At 36.5% G+C, this 27762-nt stretch overlaps 1 protein-coding gene across 1 annotated transcript in view; it reads right to left on the reverse strand.

Moving 5' to 3' along the window:
• Nucleotides 1-8478: 8478 nt before the first annotated feature.
• COL6A5 (collagen type VI alpha 5 chain) overlaps nt 8479-27762 on the reverse strand; it is a 79364-nt gene continuing 60080 nt past the window's right edge. The window contains exons 36-40 of the mRNA XM_006907253.1: nt 27278-27486; nt 14376-15062; nt 12934-13030; nt 11932-12176; nt 8479-8498 (exon numbers count right to left, since the gene is read on the reverse strand). Of these exons, the coding sequence (XP_006907315.1) occupies nt 8479-8498; nt 11932-12176; nt 12934-13030; nt 14376-15062; nt 27278-27486 (1258 nt within the window). The remainder of the gene's footprint in view (nt 8499-11931; nt 12177-12933; nt 13031-14375; nt 15063-27277; nt 27487-27762) is intronic.

Genomic DNA, 27762 nt, shown 5'->3' on the forward strand with positions numbered 1-27762 from the left:
CGGGAGTGAAGTCTCCCAAAGCAAGGGAGAGAAACTGCCAAGTATCTGCTACATTTAAGTATTTAGAAAACAAAATTGACAGTTATTGGTAGAGCTGAAATTCCAAGATAAAATAGAAGTTGAATAAGAAAGAGATATGTATAGTCTTTTCTTGGCTCAATGCTAACCAATCTTTACATAGTTATAAAATAGCAATCCTGACTTTTGATTTAACAAAAACTTAAGGGACTATATTAAGAAGGTAAGGATGGATAATTATGTTAGATAAATTGCTAAATATTTATCAATCATAATAGGAAGGCAGTAGATAATGTCTAAAGTTAATATGACATAAAATTGCAGGATTCATACCTTATTTAGAAATAGAGAGGTAAAAACTTGAAGAAGAAAATAGTAAAAGCTTATACGGTAACTTCCAGGAAATAAATCTGGAGGGGAGAAGAGATGATGGCTATCTTTCATTATGAGCTTTTTAGTGTTGATTATTAAAAAATTTTGAGCAATACTTTTATAGCAATTTAAATTGAAAGAGAAAAGTATAATACAATATGCATAAAAATCACCTAAGGGGTGTGTTAAAATGCAGCATCTGTGTTTACACCCAGAGATTCTAATATAGTAGGGTTGGGAGGAGGGCTGGAACCTTGCATGTTAACAAGGCTGATGAAATTTTGATGGGAGTGGTCCCTGAACCATATTTTGAGAAACACTTGTCTGGAACACTGCCACAACATTGCTGGGACATCATTTCCAGCTGGTTTCTGATAAAAACTAAGCAAATTTGATTCTATGCTAGTCACGTCCATTCCGTGTTGGCACTGAAGTAAAACAATGTTGCATGTTAAAATGCTACTTAATTGAAAGTTATTGTACCTTAGAATAAGGGAAGAAATAAGAGATCTATATTCTGAGGTTTGGAAAGGTTTTCAGGCAGTTGGAGCAAACCTTCCAACCAGGCAGGTTGCGAACATTGGCAGAAACCCTGAGGTCAGTCACTCCTGTGTTCACAGGAGGCTGACTCGGGTCCTGGAAGCACAAGCAAGAGGGAATGCCATTGATTCTACCCTGCAATGCAGTCAGCCCATTGTTATGGAATAGCTGTGGGTGTGAAGGTATCTGATGTTGTAGCTCAGCTTATTTCAAGGAGAATCTTAGAAATGTATCCAGTGAAAATGCTAAAGTGAAAGCTACTGTGAAATCTGCTACTTAAACAGTGACAGAAGAGTCACAGTGACAGCGAATCTACTGTAAAATGCTTATAGAGTCATGATCAGCCCTCTCCACACAACCCTGTTCCTTGATCTACCTTGAGAGTTACCACCAGCATCCCACAAAGAGTCATTAGGGATGGATCCTAACTTTTATTGAATAGTGGCACAAACCATACACTGTATAGTGCACTTTATACATGCCAAGTCTCACCAACCAATTTCACAGCTGAGAAAAACAGAAGTTCCAGAAGTTAGGCCAACGTTACATAACCAGTATGTGGTAGAACAAGTCTTACTCTTGCCGTGATTCTAAATTGCATCCTGGACCATCAAACAGCCTACAGGATATCAGATAAAGAATAAGATCACTAGTGTCTAAGCTGTGGAGGGTGATCCGTTTATCACTGCAGATGTGTTCACTGGACAGAATCCTGTTGGTTGGCAGGAAGACTCTCATGCAGGTGCTGCAGAGGGAGCTGAGCCCAGCAACACAGCATGAGAGGCCCGGTGCCGCTCCTGCAAGAGTCACCAGAACACCGACACAGCTCTCTGTCACAGCTATGAATGAAACCCACAGCAAGCTGGACATCCAGGGATGAAGAGGAGCAGGTGGGTGGGTTATAGGAAGGGAGTGGCTGATTTTAGGCAAAGACCAAATTTTAAGATGAGATCACTGGTTGAAGGGTTTGAGGAAAAATAAAAAGAGCTACAGATACCAAAGAAAGTAGCAAATTCCTAATCACAGAATTTATAAACAGAGAATTTTAGGGAAGATCATCCCATTCCCTCCTCCCCATTTTACATGATAATGAAAACAAGGAATATAATAGGATTTAACATTATCTTCCATATGTGAGGCGTGGTGCTAAGTATGCCATTTAGTTCAATGAGCTAGCTACAATTTTTATTCCCATTTTATTCATGAGGAAATCAAGGCCCAGAGATGTGGCGATTCACTCAAGGTGGCACAACTAGTTAGAGGTAGAGTTAGGACTAGAATTCAAGCACCTGATGCCTAATCCTGGCTATTTTTTTCTATATGTTATAGCCAATTTCTCTTCCCATGACAATATGTGTAAAGAATATGGTCTTTGGAAGAACCAGACAAATCCAGATCTAAATCCCTTTGTTTCTTGGACTGTATGACCTTCTCTTTCTGAGTCCTGGATTACTTATTTATAAAATGGAGATAATGATATCTTACTCTTCTTTTGCTGTCAGCATTAAGTGAAATGATGTATATAAAATACTTATTACAGCATCTGGTACACAGTAAGAACTCGTCGCTTTTTTTTTTTTTCCTTTTCATTCTATCTCCTGCCTTAGGTATAGAAATAGTGTCTATTTGGTCTTTTTAATGTCTACCCTTTTAGATAGTAATCGCCATATATCATTTTGATCCAAACAGATCAACTATATATTTGCACACATATGAGGACACATAATGAAATATTTGGAGGGGACAAGAAAAGAATATTGAGAAATAATTTTAATAAACTTAAGAAATACCAAAATGTCTCCTTTTCCTGTGTTCCTAATATAAGGAAGTGGTTTTTAGCTGATATTCGGCTACATAATAGAATCATCCAGAACTTTAAAAATGCCCACTGTCCTGGCTGCACCCCATAGCAATTCAATCAGCATTCTTGGATAGTAGGGACAGCCATCAGTAGTTTAAAAAGCTCTTCAGTTCTCCCAATGAGCTGTCAAAAGTGAAAACCATTGAGCTATACTAGAGCAGGGGTTCTCAAAGTGTGGTCTCAGCACCAGCAGCAGCAGCATCAACTGGAAATCTGTTAGAAATGCACATTCCCAGGCCTCTCCCAGATCTGCTGGATCAGAAACTCTGCAGCTGGGGTCCTCTAGAGCATTCAAATGCACACTCTAGAGCATTCTTAAGCACATTCTTAAGCACCACTAGTCTAGATATTGAGTCCTCTCCCTTATCCTTTGTCCAAACTAATTATCATGCCCTACTCATTTTACTTTTTTAGATATTTCCCTTATATGTTCATTCATCTCCAACCTGAGCCCCGCTGTTTTTTCTTGCCTGGATAACTAATTACCCTGTGACCAGTTCTTCTCCCCTCCAATTCCCTCTTCTCTCAACAGCAAATACCAGTTACAATAAAACCACATTCCTTCTCTGGTGCCTCCAGGATAGATTCTTTGACATGGCATACAAGGTTCTCTATGGCTGGCTTGTACTAACCTCTCTGTCCTTATCTCTCAATCACTCCTAGACTCGGTTTAGCAAGACAAAATTCATATAGTCATTTCCCCTTCTCCATGAATACAGTGGAGTTTATGGTTTAAACAAAAACCCATTTTAAGAACAAAGAGCCAAGAGAGACAATATTTTCTGCTAAATTACTCACCCAATTTTCACCTGGCTAAATTGAATCCAGTCATTTTCATTTCTGGGTCAGTCTTCCCAGCTGGACCATAAGCTCCAGGCATATGTCTCCTTTTACTTATCTCTATATTCCCTTCTCTGGCATAATGTGTGCTACACAGTAGATGCTCAATATATGATGCCAAGCTAAACTTAAAAATCTATAAAATGCACCTACTCATCTGTAGAGCTTCAAGCGAGTGAATTCTAGGCCAGCTCCCAGGTGATTGTGATATTGCTGGTGCATGAGCCATCAGCTACCTTTTAGGTAGCTAGGCTTGTGACCCTCCACAGCCATGCAATACTGGGCACGTACAGATCAATTTTATTATACTAGAAAAAACTTATTTACTTTGCAGAAGTGCTAGTAACTGAGAGGATAAAAGATGATTCATGCTGCTTATTAGACTATTCTCATAATATCCATCATCTTGGAGTCTAATATATTCTTTTGTAAGAGATTTGCAAACAGCCATCTGGTGAGCCAGACCTCCACACAGCTGTTGTCCTCATCACAGGAGGTGAGAACTTGTATAGAGGACAACTTCTACTTGTTACAGACTTTTTCTCAACTCAGAATCCAAATTCAGTTTGGGAGAGGGAGGCCAACAGGATAGTAGCCAGGCTCAGCATGATAGGCCTTATTCATTCTGCACAAAGAAAAATAATTATCGAGCACCTATTAATTTCCTAGCTAACTCTAAGGTGAGAGGCACTGGGGCTGTCAAGGTGGAGGTGGGGAGCTAGAGAAGAAGTTTAGTCAAAGGAATATGTAAGAGTTCTGGGTCAGAGACAGAAAGGTTCCAATTTAGGGTGTCCACTAGGGACTGCACATATTACCAACTATGACTATTTAAATTCTCAACCCCACTGCTCATACTCAGATAAAAGATTTAGGGATTATGGATGCATCTTGAGATAATCATGCTAAACAAAATAAGCCAGGCAGAAAAAGATGAAAATCACATGACATCACTTATATGTGGGATATAAACCTAAAAGCAATAGAGACTCAAACATGGACAGTGGGGTGGGGGGAGGTAGATGGGGTAAAAGAGGTCAAATATTTTCGAACATGGATAGTGGGGTGGGGGAAGGTAGATGGGGTAAAAGAGGTCAAATATATGGCGACAGAAGGAAATCTAACTATGAGTGGTAAACACACAATGCAATTTTTTATGACATATTATAATAAATAAATAAATAAATAAATAAACAAACAAATAAATAAATAAATAAATGGATAAATGGATAAATAAATAAATAAAGTGTTAGATGAAGTGTTCCAGAGATATCACAGGATTCTTAGTCATCTGTAATTCTGACCAGCTGTTTTGCGGTGCATTGCCCATGTCACATGAGACTGCAGCACCTCAGCTATGGATCATTCAGCCCAGAACCCCTGGGAAAAATGTATGATTAGTGCCTATTCCACGGCTCCTTTTGAGGACATGTGATTTTGCCTGCAGATCACTCCATATTCAAAAAGATTGGCTATTTTAAAATGGTTCAAGATTTCTTTTTAAGTTTACTGTTTTTTCTAAGCTTTACAAAAGGGGTTTTTCAGCAACTCACCACACTTGCCATGGCCTCAGCTTCCACTAATCCCCAGATTTCCAATCCAGTTACACTGGCCACTTACAAACCCTGCTCATACACTCCCGAGTTCCCCACTCACATCAGTGCAGAAATACACACACGAGTTTTGCTGGCTTTTGTTTCCTTGTCATTGCTCATGCTAGTTTCTCTCCTCTCCATCAAATGAAACTATATTTATCTTTCACGATGAGTCTGTTTCTTCATTCATCAAATCTTTATTGGGTGCCTTGTAAGTGCCAGGAACCATCCTGGGCACTGGGGGTACAGTGATGAACAAATAGGGATGCTCACTTCGGTACCTCTTGGGGTCACTTTGGGAAGTTTATGAATGGGGTTTCCAAGCAGATGAGAGCCAGCTCAGAAGGATGAATTGGAGGTAGGGTAGGAACTTCTTGAAGTTCCTTGCCGTGGGAAGAGTTTAGGCTGGTAAAATGAACAAAGGTCAGATTTTGTACTGTAATCTCGGAGGAACCGAAAGGAGAGCATTAATGATCTGTAAGTAAGGACCTGGTGTGAGTCCCATTTATTCCTCGAAGACTTCTCCAGTCATTTAAATTCCAAGTGATTTTCTTTTCTTTCTTTAGTTTCCAAAGCAATTACTGACTCTACTTAACAGCCTTATTCTGAATTCATGCACAGTATTTTTATCATCCTATGGTCACCCTTAACATTTTTGTGCCCACGGCACACAATCAAGCATCGTATTTTTGGCTTGAATGTCCAAGATACATGTATTAAAAGTTCCCTATATTTACAGTGTAATTGTTCCTCCAGTGAAACAGTATCTCTTAATATCACCCTCCTTACCCGTTATGTGCTCGAACTGCTATACAATCTCAAGTGACCACTGAGACATAAAATTCACATCAAAAGTGAATGTACACTCAGTGGTAGGTAACATCAACTAATTTTATACATTGATTAAAATTATGTGTCTAACGCTAAAGGGGATAAGTTTCCCTGGTGCTTGGTGTTCCAGGAGAACCATTGTTCTAGAATGTCACCTAACTCTAGGTGCAATTTGAGGACATGCAAAAAAAAGCTTTGAAAAAACAGTAAACTTGACAATGCAAACTCCTCAAGAGCAAAGATACTTATATAAATATTTTTTAATTCCTCACAATTCTCAACATGGTTCTAGATGTAGCATAAGGATTTACTTGAATTTTGTATTTATTTCATGACTTGGTTTACTCTTTTTTAATTATGAAATATGTCAGACATCTAAAATGTATAAAAATTTTAAATCAAAAATAAGAAATACCTATTTTTCATCATCTATCATGAGATAAAACATTATCAGACCGCTGCTTTACCCCTCCCTACTGTTTTGAATTTGATGTTTATCATCTCCATATATGGTTTTACTACAGTTGTGGGTATTCATAAACAATATATGATACTGCTTCTCAGGTTTTAAAATGTCGTTTAAGTGCAATCATAATGTATCCTTCTGCAATTCTTTTTAATTCAGTGTTATCTTTGAGATTTGTCCATGTTTATAGAGACAGCTCTCATTTATCAATTTAACTGCTGTATCATATTTCATTGTATAGATATACTGTATTTAGGACATTTTAGTTGGTTTCAAGTTTTCACTAAAATACACAATGCTGTGGAGAATGTGTTTACATTTGGTTCCTTATGTACATGTGTGAGTGCTTCTATAGGCATATAGATCTACAGTGGGATTGCTGGGTTGCAGAATATGTGAACCATCAACCTAACCGGATATTGCTAAAATGCTATTCAAGGGCAGAACAATTTATACCCCAATGAGCAGAGTGTGAGCTCCTCTAGCTTCACATTCTTGATAACCCATGTTACTTTCAGATTTGCAGTTCTGATGTATTCTTTATGCACACATTTACACACACACAAACACAACACCAGGATCTTTGGGGAAAAATAAAACTGTAATTTATTAAATGAGTAGCATTTGCTTTAGAACTTCTCAGAGAGCAATAAATGGCTACTTTAAAATTTTTGACAGCCTAGAATTAATTGATTAGATTATTTTAAAATAATACAAACAAGAGTAAAGTTAAGGGGAAAAAAACATTAAAAAAGTACAAAATTGCCTATAGTATTATCTTACTAACATAGTTGCTTTGAAAATATATAGTGCATACTCATTGACTTGGTAATTACTTGTTGCCTTAACCAGATTGAATGATTTTTAAAATGAATTCACTATTGGCTTATTTTACATTTATGTATATTTTCCAAATATGTTAAATCCTGTACTGGTGTTCCAATGGGTCTGAGTTAGACTAGTTAAATAAAAGTGAAGAAAATTTAACGTTGGGTGGTGAGTTCACAATGCAACATACATATGACATATTGAATTGTACACTTGAAATCTATATAATTTTACTAACCAATGTCACCCCAACAAATTTAATTTAAAAAAAATAAAATTTAAAGAAAAAGAAGAAGAATAAAATGAGAACAAGATTCCAGGTCAGATTTGTTTTCATTTTTGAACTTGTCTCTTGCTACATTATAATTTCCAAGAACAATAGCTCTGGTCATATAGAGTATTTATGCTTTTCCATAATGTTTTGTTTTATTTTGTTGCAGCAAAATTAAGTACACACAAAGCAAAGCATGCTGAAATGTAAAACAAATAATCAGAGCACAAAATAGTAGTTTATCATATTAGCCTGGTCTCATTTTTTTCTCAAAAATTCCATTCTTTTGCAAAGACCCTGGTAAAGAGCAAGCATTAACTATGGTGGCAGCAACCTGCCAGGTGGGTTTCACGGGACCACCTGTGAGAGATGCGACATTAGGGTTGTAGCAGAACTGAAGATCTGGACACGAGTTTCTAATTCCGTGAATAAATAGAAGACATTTTTTAGGATATTCTAAGTCTAACCGCTTTTTACTCGAGTCCAATTTGAGATACAGATGTGATGAAAATGATGACAAAAGTCTTCTTTAGGCAGATACATCATCAGAATTAATGCCTGAACTGTACAGAGTTGTCAAAGAAAAGATTCAGTTATCTCTTCAAGGTCAGTTGTCCCAGTTCTCAGGAGAAATAAAATCATTCCTAGTTTCTCAGTTCTGCCCACTGATGTCTTCACTCGGAAAAGTCTTTCCCGCAGATTTGAAACAGAACAAATTTAGCATGTTATTAGCCAATTGTTTCATGAAAAAGTTCTGCCACTTATCCCTCCACCTTTAATAGATGATATATACTTTCTGGTTAGAAACACATGAAATTACACATGCCAATGGAGAGGTCTATCTTCTTTTCTGCTATGATCATCTTGTGTCCTCACCATCTGTAAAACATAAAAAATACGATTGTTCTTAATGTCACTGGGTTTCTTTAGAATGTTATCTCTGGAGTCTATTCCTTTATATGCCACATATGAAACAAATCTATATGGTTTTTGCCATTTTCAATAGTCAAAATAAAAGTCCAATTCAAGGTGATGTGATAATACGTATAAATGAGTGACATGAATAGAACCAGTATAGATATACTTCTTCCTGGGAAAACACTAGTATGTTCATGATCTGAAATTCCATGCTCAGCACATTTAGTGGCTGGTGTCATTGAACTGAAGCTAGAAGGAATGTGCAGTAGACAGCAGGAGGACTCTGCCCAGAACCCCTCTGATCTTATATTTAGAATTCATTTCTAGACACCTTCACTTCTCCTCCTAACCCTCTTCTCTCTTGTCCCTTACATCCCCATGTAAGCTTTTGCCTTCACTATCAGCACCTACTATTATTCTTTGGAGGGCTGCCGTCCAGCCACTGAAGCAGCTTTAACCACGAGCAGTATGAGTACCTGAGATTGTACAGCCCTCCCTAGGGCAGCCCTTGAGCAATCAGTGATCTACAAATGAGAAAGCCCAACTTTTTACAAATGTACATTATAATGACCAAACAGAAAATCTGTACATTAAGTAGATGAATAAAGCGAAAATATCAGAAAAATGAGAGACAAAAAGAAAAGCCTACTCTCTTTGGGAAAACAAAAGATAAGCAAGTGATATAAAGGCTGATCATTCATCACAATGGATTTTTAGTTTTAACTGTCAAATATATTAGAGATTTGATTTAGATAATTCATACAGGGACTTAGATAATTCATATAGAGATAGTAATATCCCTATACGAATCTCATAAACAACCCCAGCACCACTGTCTTCTGGCCTCCATGGTTTCTGATGAGAAATCTACAATCATTTGAATAGTCATTCCCTTCTTTTGTCACATGTAGTTTTTCTCTAGATGCTTCAACCTTTTTATCTTTTGCTTTAAGCAGTTTATGATGTGCCTGAGTGGGGTCTTCTTTAAACTTTAAAATCTGTACAGTTATAGCTTTACCAATTTGGTAAGGTTTTGGTCATCATTTCTTCGAATTTTTTTTTTCTGAATAAATCTAACTTTCTACTTTCCTTCTAGAATGCCAATGCAACCGACGTTAAACCTTTTGATGTTGTTTCACAAGTCTCTGAGGCTCTGTTCATTTTTTTAAATCTCTTCTCTCTTCAGATTATATAATTAGTCTATCTTTAAGTCAACTAACTCTTTGCCATCTTCACTTGGCTCTTGAACCTATCTAGTGAATTTTTAAATTTCAGATATTGCATTTTTTTTTTTATTCTAAAATTTCCTTTGGTTTCTTTTTGCTATCTTGATTCACTGCTGAGAATACCTATCTTTCTGTCCATTTCAGGTTGTTCACGTTTATGTCATGGAGCACAGTGATGATAGCTGCTTTAACGCCTTTGATGATGGTGACACCTGAGTCAGCTCGAGGCTGGCATCTATTGATTGTCTTTTCCTAGTTCACATTTCCTGGTTCACTCTGTTGCATAATTTTAGATTTTATCCTGAATATTTTGAACATTATGTTGTATAGACTCTAAGTCTTAATAGAATTTTGATTTTTTTAAAGCAGGCAATGAACATGTGCTGTCTCATCTTTTGCAGGCAGTGGTTTCCAACTCAGTTTAGTGTCCAAAGCCTTCACTATTCTGTTTTGGGACTTTCTCATCCATGTACAACTTAAGGGAGAGCCTGGGACTTATACAGTTCCCACAATTAGAATTAGAGGATCTCCTTCTCCAATTCTCTCCCTGAGGTTATCCCTATACACTGACTAACAGGGCCTCTCTTCCCAGTTCCTCTGACCAGAAAGACAGGGTTTCTTTTTAATTTTAGACATCTAGCCTTCCCCTCAGCTCCAAACTGTAGCCGCCTTTAGAGCAAAACCATGAGAGAAAAGAAAAGAGAAATGGGGATTTCTTCTACCACCTTTGATAAACAGGGGCCCCTTTTTCTAGTTCTTCCACCTAGAAATATGGGGTTCCCACCAAGCTTTCACCAGGTGCTCCACCCCTACCACGCAGCCCCAGGCCTGGGGCCTGCCCTCAGCATCAATCCAGAAATGAAAGAGAAAGGAAAGTGGGGAACTCATGCCCCTTCATAATGTATCTATTTTTGTTTACTTTTCAGAGTTCTCAAGTAGTTGCTTTTTGCATTTTGTCCAGAGTTTTCAGTTGTAATTAATCAGTGGGAGAAACAGGCAGTAGGGGCTTACTCTATCTTGATGCTAAAGCAGGATTCGTTCACTTTGACCAGAGCCAGATACTTTATCATATCTATATTTTATTTACCTTTTCTTACATCTTATCTTCTCTCCCCTGTCTATATTTTTCATATTTCCTCTATCTTTATCTCTCATATTTTTCATTTTGCTGATTTTGTTCCATATCTATAATTATACCCATATCTAACATATATTATATGTGTAATACATAATACATAGTATATATATTGAAATATACATATATAGTATTTTATATACATACTGCATACATATACAATGTTTTATTATTATATAACTATACCACAATTTATTTATCATATCTACTGTTGGGCATTTTTGTTCCCACTTTGGGGCTACCACAAATAGTGCTGGTGTGAACATTCTAGTACCTGAATTTTGGTGAATATATATTTTTATATTGGATATATACATTGGAGTACAATCGCTGGATCATAGGATCTGCATATTTTCAGCTTTAGTAGACACCCAGGAACATTTATTCTAATATAATTTTGGTATAGGTAAAGATTGTGAATAGCTGCCCCCGAGCCTACTATAGTTTCCTGTTCTCCATCTCCTATTTTTTCTTTAGCTGTAGGTCCATAACCACTTCCTCAAGCAGTCTAAGAAGCTGCCTTCAGCCTCCACAGAGATCTCAGAACCACAGCAACTTTGCTCTCTCCAGGTACCACTGGGGCTGGAACTCAGCTAGGAGCCCACATCTTAGACCAGGAAAACCCTAGTTGCTAAGGTCGAAAGAAGACCCTGAGTGTTCAAATGTGGAAGGCTTGTTGTATAGTTCCTTCTCACCCCCATTTTGCACAAGGGTGCAGGGCTCCTCCTGCTTACTCGCGACCCGTGGTCCTTGCTCTTGTCCCTCTCCTGTTTCCATTCCCTGACCCCACACCAAACATTTATACCTACTTCTAGTTCTGGTTTTGTAGATACCACCGATTCCCTCTTTTGCCTTATGGAGTTTTAGCTTCCTTGACCCCTTATCTTGAGAACCCCTTGTATCCTTAGATGGTAAAGCCCCTCTATCCTATCATCTCTACCTGTCTCAGTGAGTTCTTGTTGCTCATCTTTGACCAGGGAAAAATCCAAACAAAGTACTTCAGCATCTTCAATTCTACTGTACTCAAGGTTACCTTTTTTATCTTGTTGTTTATCATTTGCTGGAGCCGTAATTTTTTCTGAATGTGCTTCTTCCTTGTCTTTCATCATCAGTTCCTTGGTTGAAAAGAGCTTGTATAACTTCTGGATCAAATCAGTCACAGTCTCAGAGCCATTACTGTGATCGTTCCCTAATACAAAGACGTGCTGCTCCTGGGAATCAAATTCACCAAACAGCTCACTGCTTTCTGCCTCTATTTCATACACCTCAGGAATAAGGCTGATGTGACAGAGAAAAATACATTAGCCGAGTCCCTTACAGGATTAAATGTAAATACAGCCAGATAATATGACACGAATCAATTTTGGCATGTGATTAGAATAATCCAAATGCAGTTTGAGGATGAAGTTTGACTGAGAGGTGATTTTTTTTTAATATTCCAAAGGGAAATTAAACATTTGTGTCAGTGTTTAGGACTCCAAATCAATATTATTTTCATTACTGAATTTTTATTGAGTACTTAGAGTTGTACTTTGCAAAATCAAATTTAAAAGAATCTTTCCTGCCAGTTGTCATATGGTTTCTGTTTACTAAATGGTAAAAGTTTTTGCTGCTTTTGTAACTTTTTCTTTTTCATGTTTTCTGCTGCTCTAAAATTGTTACATCTAACCTTTGATATTGTAAGTTTTATGTTTTGGCAGTACCCAATATTAGAGCGGTGTTATAGAGTTACTAATAAGGTACTTTAAGGGCCTTGTTTTTATAAAAGCAACAGAAATTGAAACATGGTTCTTTCTAATATGGGTCATAGCTGATCTTCTATCAACACTAGATGTGCACTGTCATCACAAAGCAAGGGCATTTAAAACACACACGCATATGCACGTACGTACACACACACACACACACACACACACACACAGACACACACACACACTCCTTGCATCTTGAAAACTAAAACACCATTCATTTCAAATTCTTTTCTTAAGAGCTGTTTCCAGCTGTACTATTACCTACTGTGAATTTATCAACTCACAATGCAGTGTTTTCTGTGCTAACGTTCTTTGGGTTAGGGGCGGTGATGTTAACACACTTGGGTCTCAGCTCTGCAGGAGGATAGTTATTGATGGCGCCTGGAAAGAGAGTGGGCTGGTTAATCTAAATTTTACTCTTCTGTATCCTGAGTATCACCCAAAGTCAGTTCATGTTTTCCTGTGGTTGGAGTGTTTTCAAGAGCAAATTAATTTTATACAGGCACTCTCTGACACTGTAATACCTCGTTGGCAAAGTCAAAACTTCTGAAGTTTTGATTGAGTCAAAACTTCTCATGTGTTGCTATGTCACAGCCTTGTGATTTAATTCAAGGACATCTCTTAATTCCTTGTATCATTGTTTCTCTCCCTATAAAAAAAGGATCTTTCTAGAAGACATGATTAACTATTGAAATTATCTGGCCTATTTATCTTGGAGTTAGAAGAAGGCACCAACGTTTTGCAAGTGATAACCCTGTTACTAACTATAAATCCAGAGTCTAAGATTCCTGAGGGTTATTTGAGCCATGGGGCTTTATCAGGGCCAGAAAATCTGCATCCCTGAGATTCCCTGGTAAACATGTAGGAGTTACAGATAACCAGTCAACGTGGCCTCTGACCCACTCCTAATCCCTAGCACAGGCCAGGACTTGCTTGATGCTGCAAGCTCTTAGGTATGCTACTATACCCATGTCTAAAATTACAACACATGGAGAGAGGCTGAGGCAGCCACTTTCAAAGCCTCACTGTAAAAAGATACCCTTAACTCTCCTACCTGGCTGTGCCCAAGCCAGCTGTCTGAGACAGGCTCTACAAGAGATTTGTGCCCATGGCTCATAAGAATTCAATTCATAACCAGAGGTAATTTATAATGGCAAGATAAAATACAAGTCCTTGGAGTAAATGGAAGGTGGTGGTACTGCGATATTATTTATTATAGGAGCATACCTTGTTAAGAGTTTGGAAATTGAAGTTTAGTTTAATGAACAAGAGCAGAGCTCTGGGGTCAGAATGCAAGGAGTCAAGTCTAGAAATTGCCAACTCTTAACTGTGAGCTTTTGAAAAATTTATTTAATGTCTCTAAACCTGTTTTCTCACTTGTAAAATGAGGATACTAATACTTTCCTTTGAGGGCTGTACTAAGGATACAATCCATTGAAAGAACTTAGTACATAGCAAACACACACAGGTTAGGGTTAAAAGACACCTTTACCCATATTGGGAGTTTTCTGGCAAAAACTTTAACAATACAGCAGTAAAGTTCAAGGCTAATAAGACCTGAGATTTTTCTCTGTGGTTTTCTCACTGCCTCTTACTCACGTCTTAAACTCCACCACTCTTGATTGAAGTGAGGATCGTGTTACTAAGTCAATTGGTGGATTGTATACAGAGACATTAAATCTATTTATTGCAAAAACAATAGAAGAGAAAAGGTTTAATGACTTACTCCTGATCAAATGGACAAATGGCTTCACAAACTTGATGATATAATTCAGATCTGGCTTGTGGGTTCGGCCAAGCTGGACTAAGTGATGATCCAGTGGGTGGCTGGCTAATTCTTCTAATTCCTTGTCACTGTGTATAGGACCAAAGGAAAACACAAATATGGAGTAGCCCTGACACTTGGCTCTCAGAGATACATTTCTTAAGACTTCCTTGTCTAATGGGTTGGTTTCTCCAGCAGATATAACAAAGATAACTTTGTTTTTCCTCAGGTTGGGGGTTCCTGCAAAGACATTGTCAATTGTCCACTGCAGAGCATGGCCAGTAAAAACATCTCCATTAAGCTGTTGAAGAGAGTCCCGGAGATGATGTTTCATTTGATATATACTGTCATAAGTAATCAAATCAAATTCCAGGGAGACAGGGCATTCTTCACCATTGGGCACATAGCCTGGAGGAGAGTAGCTCAGGACGGCCACTCTATCTCCTAAAGTGGAGGTCAGTGGATTTGGGGCAATATGAAAGTAATCAAGCACTGAGGTTATAAAAGCTTTCACTTCCTGAAATTCATCATTTCCTACTCTTTGGGAAGCATCAATGAGGAAAGCCACATCCATGAAATATTCATGAAGAGAGACATCTCCAGGTTCATCATTGAGACCTGGTTCTTCTCTGCCATGGTTTTCATATCCTGTAACAGAATAATTCAAGTTACTCGTTTTAGTAGAAGGATAAACTCAGAACTCCTAGCCAAGGACCACAAATACACAGCATAGGTGTTGCCATGCTTCACTCCCACACCCATGGTAGACATCACTAACCAATTATAGCACTCGTTCCCAGATTCATTCTCCAATTATGTCTCCACACAGTACATGGAGAGCTATTACCATTCAACAGCGGTTGTCACATGAAAAAAAATTTATTTGCTACCTCAACTCAGACTTTGTCAAAGGACTGATTGATCCTCCAGCTATTTGCATATGCAAGATAAGAAACATACAGATATTTTTAGTGTACTCCATGTGGTTACAAAATTCAGAGTATACATTTGCATGAGATCTAGTTATATGTAATGATTCCAAGAGAAAAGTAGATATGTCAAAGTCACATTTATTGATGTCACAAACATATATACCTTCATACACATATTCAAAAAATGCACCATAGTGTGATGTCATGAAAGTTATACAAATGCTGACTTTAGAATTCTATAATCATTATAAATGCTGACTTTAGAATCCAAACTCTGTGCAAGCCATAATATACTCAAAGACTTTGGTATTCAAAGTGCCAAGCTACAACCAGTTTATCGACCCACAGCAAGATAAGAAGCTTGCACCATGATATAAGTTGACTATATTACAAAACACATTGATTAGTTCAGCTAACTTCATTTTTTTGTGCAGCAAGACTTTCTCAATGAAAGGAACAGTGCTTTGATTTAGATTCTGATGCTAACTTTCTATCTTGTTATAGATCAGCACTTCAAGTAGCACTGCTCTAAAGCTAAGGGATCATGAAACCATGTCCACAATCATGGGGATGATGGCTGGTTGGTAAGGCCACAACAGGAAATACCAGCTCAGAAAGACAAGAAGCAGGTGGCCAATGTTCTTTTTTTCATGAAAGAAGTATGTTTGTGAACCTAATCAAGGAAGAAGTAGATTTCTAACTGGCAAAATTTATTAGTCCCTTTTTGTGTTCAACCCATTATTAATGCTTCACATTTATTACTTTATTTAATCCTCATAATAAAATCCTCACAATTCTTTCTTTTATCAAATCTAATTTATCATTGAACCCATCCAATGTATTTATTGTTCATTCTAGACACTGCAGTTTTCATCTCTACAAATTCTATTGAATCTTTATTTTCTATGTCTCTATTTTTTAACATATGAAATACAATTATAAAAACTGTGTTAATATATTTGTCTGCTAATTTTAACATTTGAGTCTGTTCTGGTTTAGTTTTGAGTGCTTACGCTCTAAATTATGGATTATGTCTTTCTGCTTCTTAAGCCAGACATTGTGAAATTTTCATTTTCAGATATGGGATACTTTTGAATTTCTATAAATATTCATGCACTTTGTTTGGGGAGGCAGTCAAGTTACATGGAAACGATTTTATCTTTTTGGGTCTTGCTTTTATCATTTGTTAGGCAAGTCTGGAGCTGTGCTTAATTTAAGGCTAATTATTCCCCATTACTGAGGTAAGACCTTCCTGCGTTCTCTCCCCAGTAATCTATGAATCATGAGCTTTTCCAGTCTTCCTGGTGAGAAAAGGCACTATTCTGGCCCTGTGTGAGTCATTGGCATTATTCTCTAATCCTTTCAGAAGATTATTCCTCCAGGCTCAGATCATCTCCTCACAGGTATGTTATCAGTACTCTGCTCAATAATTAAGGAGGACCCTTTGCAGATCTCCAGGGCTCACTCTTTGTGCATCCCTCTTCTCTCTGGTATTCTGTCCTGTGAACTCTTACTGTCTTGGTCTCCCTGGACACTCAGCTCTATCTCTTCACTATAAGGACTATATTGGGCCCCACCTGAATTCTCCCTTCCTGCACCACGGCAGGAAAACTTCCTCATGGCAGTAAGCTGGTGTAACATAAATTCACCTCATTTGTTTCCTGTATCTACAGGATCAATGTCTTTCATTTCCTGTTGCTTTGTGCTTGCGTGCATGCGTGCTTGCGTGTGTGTGTGTTTGTGTGTGTGTGTGTGTGTTCCCACTTCTGGGTATTTCGGTTGGGAGGTAAATCCAGTCTCTATTACCCCATCTTGGTAATTTCAAATAGATAATAACTGACCATATTGTTTGGGATGTTCCTATGTTCTCTTCCTTCTCATGAGGGGCTAAGAACTGGTCATTTATCTAGCAGATTTTTCTTTTATCAATACATTTGTCGTAACTGAACAGGATTTGAATTTCATAAGTATGTTTGAAATGAATAGGCCTCCAATTCTACACCAGAAACCTAGTTTTAAATTCTTCTTAGAATTTTTGATAAAGATAGAGGTTTCTGATTAAATTACTAAATATGAAACTGAAAGTGCAGACAAAAGAATATATTTTATATTCTTCTTTGCTGTGGATGCTATATAATATACTTTAGGCCTAAAACATCACCACAAAAAACAATTCTAGACTTTTTGGCTATAGTATGTTAGGAACTGTGAAGATTATTTAAATGGACATTTCTGTCATTTTGCAGTTTACAGTTCTGGAGTTAACTAATTATTACCTGTTCTGCCACTAGGACCTCTGTTTTCCAACGATAGCATTTTGGCGTCTTTAAAGAGGATGAGCAGATCAACACATTTAGTTAAAACACAAGGAAGAATATTTCATAAGTATTCTGGTAGAAGATGAAAGGTTGATTTACCATGTTAGTGAAATATTTTTTCAGGTACGCATATCAGAAATGTTACCCTTTTTTCCAGTTTTATCTTTATAAATGAGCAAAATCTCAATCCTTTCTCAAAGTACCCAACAGAACTATTTTCTAATGAGGTGTATTTTATCTACAAAAATCTCCAAAAATAGAGATTTTTTTACCTACTTACAGGATTAGCATAAGATTCACAGAAGCTAAATGTAGATGATTATGCCTTGAAAACTCTAAAATTTAATTAAACTGTAAGGTGTGATTATTTAACTTTGATTCTAAATTCATCTTATTTAGAAAGGTTGGGCCTTCTAAAACATTTCCTTCAAGAAAATTTCGCAGAGTGTGGATAAAATATACTCATAGTTCATAGCAATGCATATATTTTCTGGAAATATCACCAAGCCAAATTTCTGTCTTTAAGCTTAGGTAAAAATTTCCTAAGAATGGCAGAGGAGGAAGGACTGACTCACTTTATCATGAACAAGACTTGGAAAGAATGAGAAATCCAGCTGAATTTCCAAGGAAGCACCCCTAGAGATTAGCCTAACTTTGGCCAAGATTTAAGCCACAATGCCAAGTACACTTCAGCAACTGTAGAGAGAAGTGTGGGTGGAAAGGGAATTTAGGGAGAAGGGAGAATCTACAAGACTTGAGCCATTTGGACTGGGATTAAGTATGCTGCTAAGTAGCTATGCTGCCTTTCATGGTATTTGTGGGAAATCTCAAGATATGCATAAGTTATCCAGTGGTTTGCCTTGGATTTAGTCCATGGGCGAAAATTATCCATGTGGTCTCCATTGGTAAGCCACATGTACAACTGAAGCTATGTTATGTGTATATTTCTGTTCACATTAACTGTAGCAGGTGTTTTTCAAGTTAACCTTTTTTATAAGTCTTCTCATGAGGCTGGCAATGCTTTCTTTTTCACTTTCCACTTTCTGAGTACTTAATTGAGCACCTAGGACACTTCAGGTCTTGTGCTCAACCTATGTATGTTTTCTTTCATTTAATCTTCCATGTAGCACTATGAGGGTGAAATTATCATCATTATCATTTTACAAATGAGCAAGCTGAAGCTTGGAGAAGATAAATGACTTGGCCAAGAAATGACAACCTGTAAGTGGTAGAGGCAGGATTTGAACCCCACTCCATGTAACACCTTCAGAAGAATTGGTCATCAGCTATGAGGGTAAAGCAGACACATTAAGGGGCATATTAACCACCTCACCAAAGGCTCTGAAATCTGGTTCGAAGAATGAGGGTCTTAGTCAATTGCTGTTATGTGTGAAGCCACTAGAGAAAGTTTTTTTTCCAAGAGTAGGCAATTATAGGAATTAAATAAAATTTATAATTTTGTCTTCTGTAGGCATTGTAGAGCAGTGGTTATGAGCAGAACTTTTGAGTTTGAGTCTCAACTACATTGGTTAGCTCTGGGATCCTGAGTCTCCTCCTTACTTCAGTTTCATTATCTAAAAAACAGTAGTAATAAAATACTGTTTATGAAGTTTTTGAGAGAATCAAATAAAGATTGCACAGTGCCTAGCATATCCAGTATACTCTACAAATATAATCTTTAGAGGGAAACAAATAGTAAAGTCTCAGACATCTGAAAATCTTGCCCATGATACTATATTCTGCAAACCAAAATTTCCCAGGAAAAAATACAGTCAACTGGTATTAGTATAACACAATTTACACATGCATGCACCTGCTTTTGCATGCATGCTCTCAGAAATGAGAAAATGTTCTATTGTGTTTGTGCATACTTAACTGCAGAGGAGTTGGCAATAATTTATACACCTCTCCATTTAACGGTGCCATCCCAGGCCTGTCCTCCCTCCTGTCTGGTGAGGTCACCGGTCATGCTCTAAGCTGAAGCAGCACAGGAGGCAGGTACATGAGTGTGTATCTGACTATGTGTCATTGATTTTATGCCAAAGGAAAGTAAAGACACATTTAAAACTCACTTGTTTTGTTGTAAAATTCTCTTCTATGAGGTCCTCTTTCTCCCATTTGTTTCAAAATAGATTTCATCCTTTTCCCAAAAGATTTAAAATAAACATCTTTCTTGGCCTAGATTTTTCTAGGTGACACTTAAGTCTGCAAGACTCATCCTTGCCATCTACTTGATACTCTGAAAAAACAATCTGCAGAAGCTACCAGCATACTGAGAAAAAGTGATATACGTCTTGGGAGTTATTTACACCCAAACACCTGGATCTGGCACTTTGGTTTTTATGGCATTAATGTGCGCTTTAGTCTCTGGATCACTTTCTAAGCAGGGTTTTTTCTTAATAAAATAAAATTTTAAAACAAGAATTACACTACCATAATTATTTTTAAATAACTCTCTTAAATTATTCTCAAATTTGGCAATTGGACATATTTTCTTATTTGTAAATGCAGCCGATGTCATTACTAGACAACATGGCATACATAGTTAAAAGTTAGTATTTTTGTGTGGATGGGCACAAGCTTGAATCCTGGCTCTGCCACTTACAAGTTGTGTGACTTTGCTTGAGGTTCTTAACCTTTGTATCAGTATCCTCATCTATAAAATATAAAATGTTATACTAATATAGTTTGGGATAAAGATTAAATGATATCAGGTATATAAAGTGCTTATCATTGTGTCTGGCACATAGTTGCACTGAATAGCAGTAGCTTCTGTAGTTATCATTACTCCTTATGCATTGCTCAATCATCAAGTGTATGTAATGCTTTAAGAATTGCACTGCATGGAATAAAGCATTCCATCTGTACTTTTCATTAAACTGAACATTTTCTGACTTGTATCGGGCATTTTTTTATACACACAGAATATACTCTTGTCAGACTACAAGTTCCTTGATGACAGGGCTTCCGAGTCTTTTTTAAAAACAAGAACAACAAAAAAACACCAAACCTTTCCAAGCCCTCCTACCCCCACCCCTCCATCCCCCACTAGAGACTAGATCAAGGTTTAATTCAAAACAGGAGTCAAATACATACTTGCTACATAAAAGGATGTCTAAATATTCATGGGAAAATCCATGTAAATGCTTAAGAGAATCCTTTTATGTAATAACAGTCCCCGAGGCCTGCCACTGCTACCTCCACCAACACTGCTATCAACACTATTCCATCCTCATACCTTTACTTTCACCACCACTCCCACCCCTATTACTACTTCTTCCACCACCACCATCCCCTCCCCACCATTACCATTATCATTACCACCATCACCACCACCCTGCCCTCTTACCTCGACCTCCACCTCTACCATTAACAATATCACCAACATCTACTCCACCCGGCTCTACCACCACCACCCCCGTCGGCGGCAGCAAACATCTTCGCTGCCATTGTCTTTACTGTTACCACAACCTGCACCAACGTTATTATCACCACCATCTGTGCCCCCGCCACCGCCATCACCACCACCATCACCCAATTATTATTTCAAGTATCCAAGTTTTCTCCCACTAGAAAGGGGTCTATATGATAAAAAACGTCACTAGAGTCTAGAAGGTTGATTTATTAATTGTAACAAATGATTTCATGAAATATAAAGAAGCAATCTCAGTGTACGTTTGAATTCAAATAGTCCACCTACCCTAAACTCTCAGTTCACATTAGTTTTGTCCACATGTAAAACCTTCAAGGGAGATAAATGAAATTATAATAACAATATAATACAGTCCATAAAAAATAGAACTACCATGTGATGCAGCAATTCCACTTCTGGGTACTTATCTGAAGAAAACGAAAACACTAACTCAAAAAGATATCTTCATCCCCATGTTCGTTGCGGCACTACTCACAAGAGCCAAGATATGGAAACAACATACATCCTCAGTCAACCATAAAAAAGAATAACATCTTATCATTTGCAACAACTTGGATGGAACTTGAGGGCATTCTGCTAAGTGAAATAAGTCAAATAGAGAACAAATACCATATGATCTTCTTCATATGTGGAATTTAAAAGAAAAAAAAAAACAAGATCATAGATACAGAGAACAGAGTAGCGGCTGCCAGAGGCAGGGGTAGGGGCGAGAGAAATGGATGTAGGAGGTCATAAAGTAAAAAGATGATAGATAGATAGATAGATAGATAGATAGATAGATAGATAGATAGATAGATAGAGTATATTAAATGAACAACAACAACCAAAAAAAAAAAAGAGGAAATACCAAAAGAAGCTAACCCACACAATAAGACTATTAAGATGATAAAATATGGCTATGTTTTGATTTAATAATAAAACTAGTAAACCATAGTCATAATATTTTCAGAACGTTAGTCAAATATGAAGCCAATAAAATCTGAACATCGTGGCAGGAGTACTATATTAAATGAACAACAACAACCAAAAAAAAAAAAGAGGAAATACCAAAAGAAGCTAACCCACACAATAAGACTATTAAGATGATAAAATATGGCTATGTTTTGATTTAATAATAAAACTAGTAAACCATAGTCATAATATTTTCAGAACGTTAGTCAAATATGAAGCCAATAAAATCTGAACATCGTGGCAGGAGTACTACGGGTTGGAGAGAAAGAAAGGAAGACATGGGAGTGTTTGGAGGAGAGGAAACTACAAAATAATGAATTTTTTAGAACATAAATTGAATTGTATCTTTGTGACAGCTATTTAGGACATTCCAAGTTTTTCATGGGTTCCCTAAGTATAGAGTCTGAGAACAAAAAATAATCTGGCATATATTTTACCACAAGGAATTAAGGAATTCAGGCAGCCACTGAAGCCCACATCAATCTAATTTTCCTGATTCCTATGATTTTAATAGCCACCTGCAGCATGAAAATTGTGTTTGCTATTAAATTATAGCTATAAATGCCATATAATCAGTACACTATCAATATGTAATAATTCTGGAATGACCATGTGACTCCAATTGTTACAAATAAAATCAGGGCTATGAATTCTCACTATATTGAGGAATCAATTATGTCAGAGGCTCGCAGTCAAGTGATTTCTTTGTACCCTTCTCCCCGAACTAATTCGCATGTTTTTTAAAGTAAGGTAGAAAAACATATGAATGTGACAAAATGTCACTTTCATTAAAACCTTTAGGTTATTTTTATATTAGCAGACAGAGAAGTGTTCCTGAAGTGGAAAAGTAGAGCAAAAATCCTAAGATCCACTGCCTTCCCAAGAAAACCCAATGTAATAAATTCTCAAGCAGAAATAAATGCAATAATCTCTATATACAGTTTAAATTGAGTAGGGGACTCATCTTATTCTCTAAGGAGCATCAAGATAGTTGAGACTGCCTAAAGAGTTCATGAAACATGTCATTAAAATTTAGACTTGACCATAATTCAATTATGATCTCTTTAGAATATGCAGTGATATGAAAGCAGAACATTCAGCTGATGTTTCATGGGTGACTCAGAAGCCACTTCTGCTGCATTTAATTCCAGTGCGGATTGAAAATTAGCTGAAGTAAAGATGTATATTCAAGTTTGCTACATGATAGCAAAATTAGAAGCAAGCTAAGTGTACAAGAGGTAGTTAAGTACAATCACTCATTGAAAGTATCATTATGAAGACTCAAAAAAATCAGTAGGAAGCTTGCAGCAATATGTAAAATCTATGACATAATATTATGTGAAAAGCAGGATATGCAATTGACTAAAACTATTTAAAACTATATGTCTATGGAAAAAAACAAAGAATATATTCCACACTATAAGTAGTTCAACTTGCTAAATTGTTTGATTTGAGACCCTTTGTATTAAAAGTTTATATGGTAGCACAGTACCTTTATAGCTTTTGAAAAATTAGCAGAATCCTGAGGGTAACAATAGATAAGGTACAGGAACCATGTGTACCTCTACTGAATCTTCTAGCTCCATGACTGCGGGGGCATGAAGTTTCTTCTAACACAGGTTTTCTCTAACTACGGACAGTTTAACTAGATCATTCTTTGCTGTGAGGAGGATGGCTTGTGCACTGTGGAATGTTTAGCAGCATCCTCGGTCTCTATCCACTAGATGCCAGTAGCATCTTCTAGCTGTGACAATAAAAAAAAAAATGTCTCCAGACATTGCAATGTGTCTCATAGAAAAGTGTAGAGTGGAATTGCCTCCAGGTCGGTTTGTAAGAAGTGATCACTAAATACCTTTCCAGCTTTAATACTTTATGATTGATTCAAAATCAAATGACATATTTGCTTTAAAAAAAAAGAGAGACCTAATTTGTAGATCAGAAATTGCTTAAAATAAATACATTTAGAAAAAATACTAAATATAAAACAAAGACTGTGCATACTCCCTTGAGCTCAATTACAGTTTCATTGAAAAGGAGAGTGTTGCTTCTCATTTTCAATGAAATTCATTTGAAAGAATATCAGTTGACATTATCCTAAGGCCTGGAACTGCTTAAAGTTATGAGTGAGCCTGAGGCTGATTTCGGGTTAATATTTAACATTCATTACAAATTATCCTGTCCTTCTTTAATCTTGAAAGTAGACTAAATATATTTTAAACACTGAGTCAACAGTTGCAATCTAATTAGAATCAAATCATCCATTTTCCAAAGAATTATGTGTATTTTAATGGTAAGTAATTAGGAGGGACCGAATTTCTAAGGAATTCTTATGTTGCAGATGTTGCAGTGAAAATACATGATAGTATCTCTAAATAATCTCTATACAAAATACATGATAGTATCTCTAAATAATCTCTATACATTGTATTTGGATCTTAAAAAGTGTTTTCTTAGATATTGGCTGGCTGGCTGGCTGGATGGACGGATGGCTGGCTGGCTGGCTGGATGGATGGATGGATGCTCAGTGGTCTTGGATGAGTAAAATAAAATTATAGCCCAGTTTACTTAGAACTCTTTGGAAACAGGCTTTTGATATAGATTATCCTTGAGCTGCTGTAAGAAGTGGAGGAGGCCAGGAAAGGTGATGACATTGAAGATGAACTTGAAAGTCAGAGCAGGTAAGAAGCAGAGAGAAAGGCACAGGTAGAGAAATAGTAGTTGTGTTTCTTGTGACAGAAGGTGATATATACAACTCATCACCAGCCCACAGGATTCTGAGAACTTCTTAAATTTCTTAAATGGTTAAGATTCCTGACTTTCCCCCAAGTCTCTCAGTTCAAGGGCAGAAAGATCAGCTATAAGAATCACATTATGAACCAGTAACAAGCATAGCATATGGAGGTACTTAAGAATATTATCAACCTTTTATTTGTGCAATACATCTGAAACTTATCAAAGCTCATCTCTTAGCACCTGAATAAAACATCTGAAACACAATTTACTCTCCATGAGGATGACACATGATATAGAAAGTTCTCAGCAGCTTTTGGCAACTGGGTAAAGAAAAAAAAAAAGGAATAGCACAAAGTCTCTAGACAATACTTATGATCTGAGAATCAGATTTATTTTAAAGGATAAAAAGTACATATTATCCCTAGGTCTGAGACTCACTGTTTCCAGGCTATCATAACCTGACATAATCCTCCACAGAACTCTCGGCACACTTCAGCCCACTCCAGGAGAAATTGGGTGGGGTAGGGGTAACTAACAAGTTACGTTTTTTTCCTACTACAGCCATGTACAATTATTTCTTCAGCCAGATTGGACCTTTCACTAGTTATTAGCATCTTAATTCCAAGACATCTGGAAAACCAAATGAAAAGTCTATTATTACTGAAAAATGGTCATTAAAGATAGTTGCAAAGATGAGTTTTTTTCTTTCTTAAATATTCAGTCATATCTGTGTTTCCTAAAAAGATTCACACTTTTAAATTATTAGACTTTAAAATGTTTACCTCTAACAAAATATCACAAATGACAGTTTGCTATTCTAAAACTGCCCAAACAACTCTTTTTCTTCTTTGTAAACCAAAACATAATAAATTCTTGTTCCTTGAGGACTGTTGTTACTCCCATATCATTAAAAACTCAAAAAAATTAACTACATCTATTAAAAAGAACAAATATTGTATTCTCCTCTTTAAGCTATGTATATCTGACAATAAAAAACTTGTTTTAACTAAAATATACACATTTGGGGTAAATACCCAGCAGAGGGATTGCTGGATCATATGGTCAGCCATAAGAAGAAATGAAATACTGCCATTTGCAACAACATGGATGAACCTTGAAATAATCATACTAAGCGAAATAAACCAGACAGAAAAAGTTGAAAATCACATGACAGCACTTATATGTGGGATTTAAACCTAAAAGCAATAAATGAACAGGACAAACAAACAAAGACTCATGGACATGGACTATAGACTAGTGGTTACCAAAGGGTAGGGGTTGGGGAAGGAGAGGGGAGGTAGGCGGGGTAAAAGGGGTCAAATATAGGGGGGTAGGGAGAGGGTGAAGTGGGTAAAGGAGATCAAATATATGGTAGCTGAAGGAAACTGGACTTTGGGTGGTAAATACACAATAGAATATACAGATGTCAAATTATAATGTACATCTGAAAATTATATAATTGTATTAACCAACATTATCCCAATACACAATAAAAAAAAATACATACATACACATTTGAATGCCTTGATGCCATGGTACTACATATACTCAATTTTACTGCATTATTTCTTTTTAAGCCTTATTTTCAACTAATGATTGATTGACTTTTTTATTCTTAATTCTAGTTTCTTTTATGGAAATTTATTCCTTTATGGAAAGTTCAGCTGTTTTAAAGTTCAAATATTTATGTTATAGAAATAAAGGATTCAATGTAGGAACATGAATGTTGAATCTAAGGGAAAAAATTATTTATCTAAGGAAGCTGCTAAGAATAACTATTATTCATTTTAATGAATAATAGGCATGAAATCGGCCCCTTTTTCTTTTAAACATGTATATTCTAACAACACACATGATACTTATGACATAACACTTTAGATGCTGGCTTTCTGGCCAAATGAACATTTTGGGAGACTCTAGAAGCATAGATGGAATGTCTGAGTAGTCTGTTCAGAATGTCATTTTTTTAAATGAAAATACGGACAAAAGTCCTATGTATCTGATTTGTTTGAAACTACTAAATCCTGACAAAAGTTATTACTGCTTTGCCATTTGAATGTATAGAGTAGGCAGTGGGGGAGTTTATGCTTTATCATTTCCAGGTATCTCAAAAATAACATATCTTCTCACATAATCACAAATTCTGGACCTCTAGCAAGGCCAACTTTTAAAGTCATTTTAATCTCTCCTTTGCTCTGATGTTCTCTATCCTACCTCGTTCTATATCATACTAACCTAAGATGTGGAATCTAGAGAAATCTCAAATTTGATAAGAATATCAGGGACATTTCTTAGAGCTTATATGAATGATTTCTTTAGTGGTATTTGTCACCATTTAAATCTTCACTTTCTATTTAAAAAGTAGTTGCAGCTACCATCTTGAACTTGAAAAAAGTTGCTTTAGATACCAGCCTTAATGTATTTAAGTCTCTATTAAGTGTTACGACAAGGACCCAGTGATCTAAAAATTTCTATTGTAACTTTTCATTTCCTTACCAGAAATGAGACTTGCAATTTCTTCAGAATTCTGATCTTTTTCATATTTAGTCATTAATAATGGTGGCATGAACATTTGGCTTGGAATGTAAACCAAATGGTCACTTCCATTGTCCTCAAAAACGAAAGATGAGTCTCTCCCAGCATTTAATTCCTGGCTAACAAAACTGTTCTCTCCTGAAGAGATCTCATGTGGTTCATTAGTAAACCTAGAAGATAAAAAGGAAAGTTTTAGGTGAATCTAGATAGCTTTGGGAAATGTAAAGAAAGGATTTCAAGAACTTAATATAATTATTTCTTATAAGAAAAATGAGTGGTAAAAAAACTTCATTTCAAACAAATAATTCATGAAGATTCGTTATACTTATTATTTAAAAAGTATAAGCTGATAAATTAAATTTACCCTCTCCCTTTCCCCATCTGCTTATAGCCTATGAATAAACTAAGTCTGGAATAAACTAAGTCTGATTTGCCACAGAGTTTTA

The sequence above is a fragment of the Pteropus alecto genome, unplaced genomic scaffold (genome assembly GCF_000325575.1).
Source record: "Pteropus alecto unplaced genomic scaffold, ASM32557v1 scaffold92, whole genome shotgun sequence".
Taxonomy (NCBI): domain Eukaryota; kingdom Metazoa; phylum Chordata; class Mammalia; order Chiroptera; family Pteropodidae; genus Pteropus; species Pteropus alecto.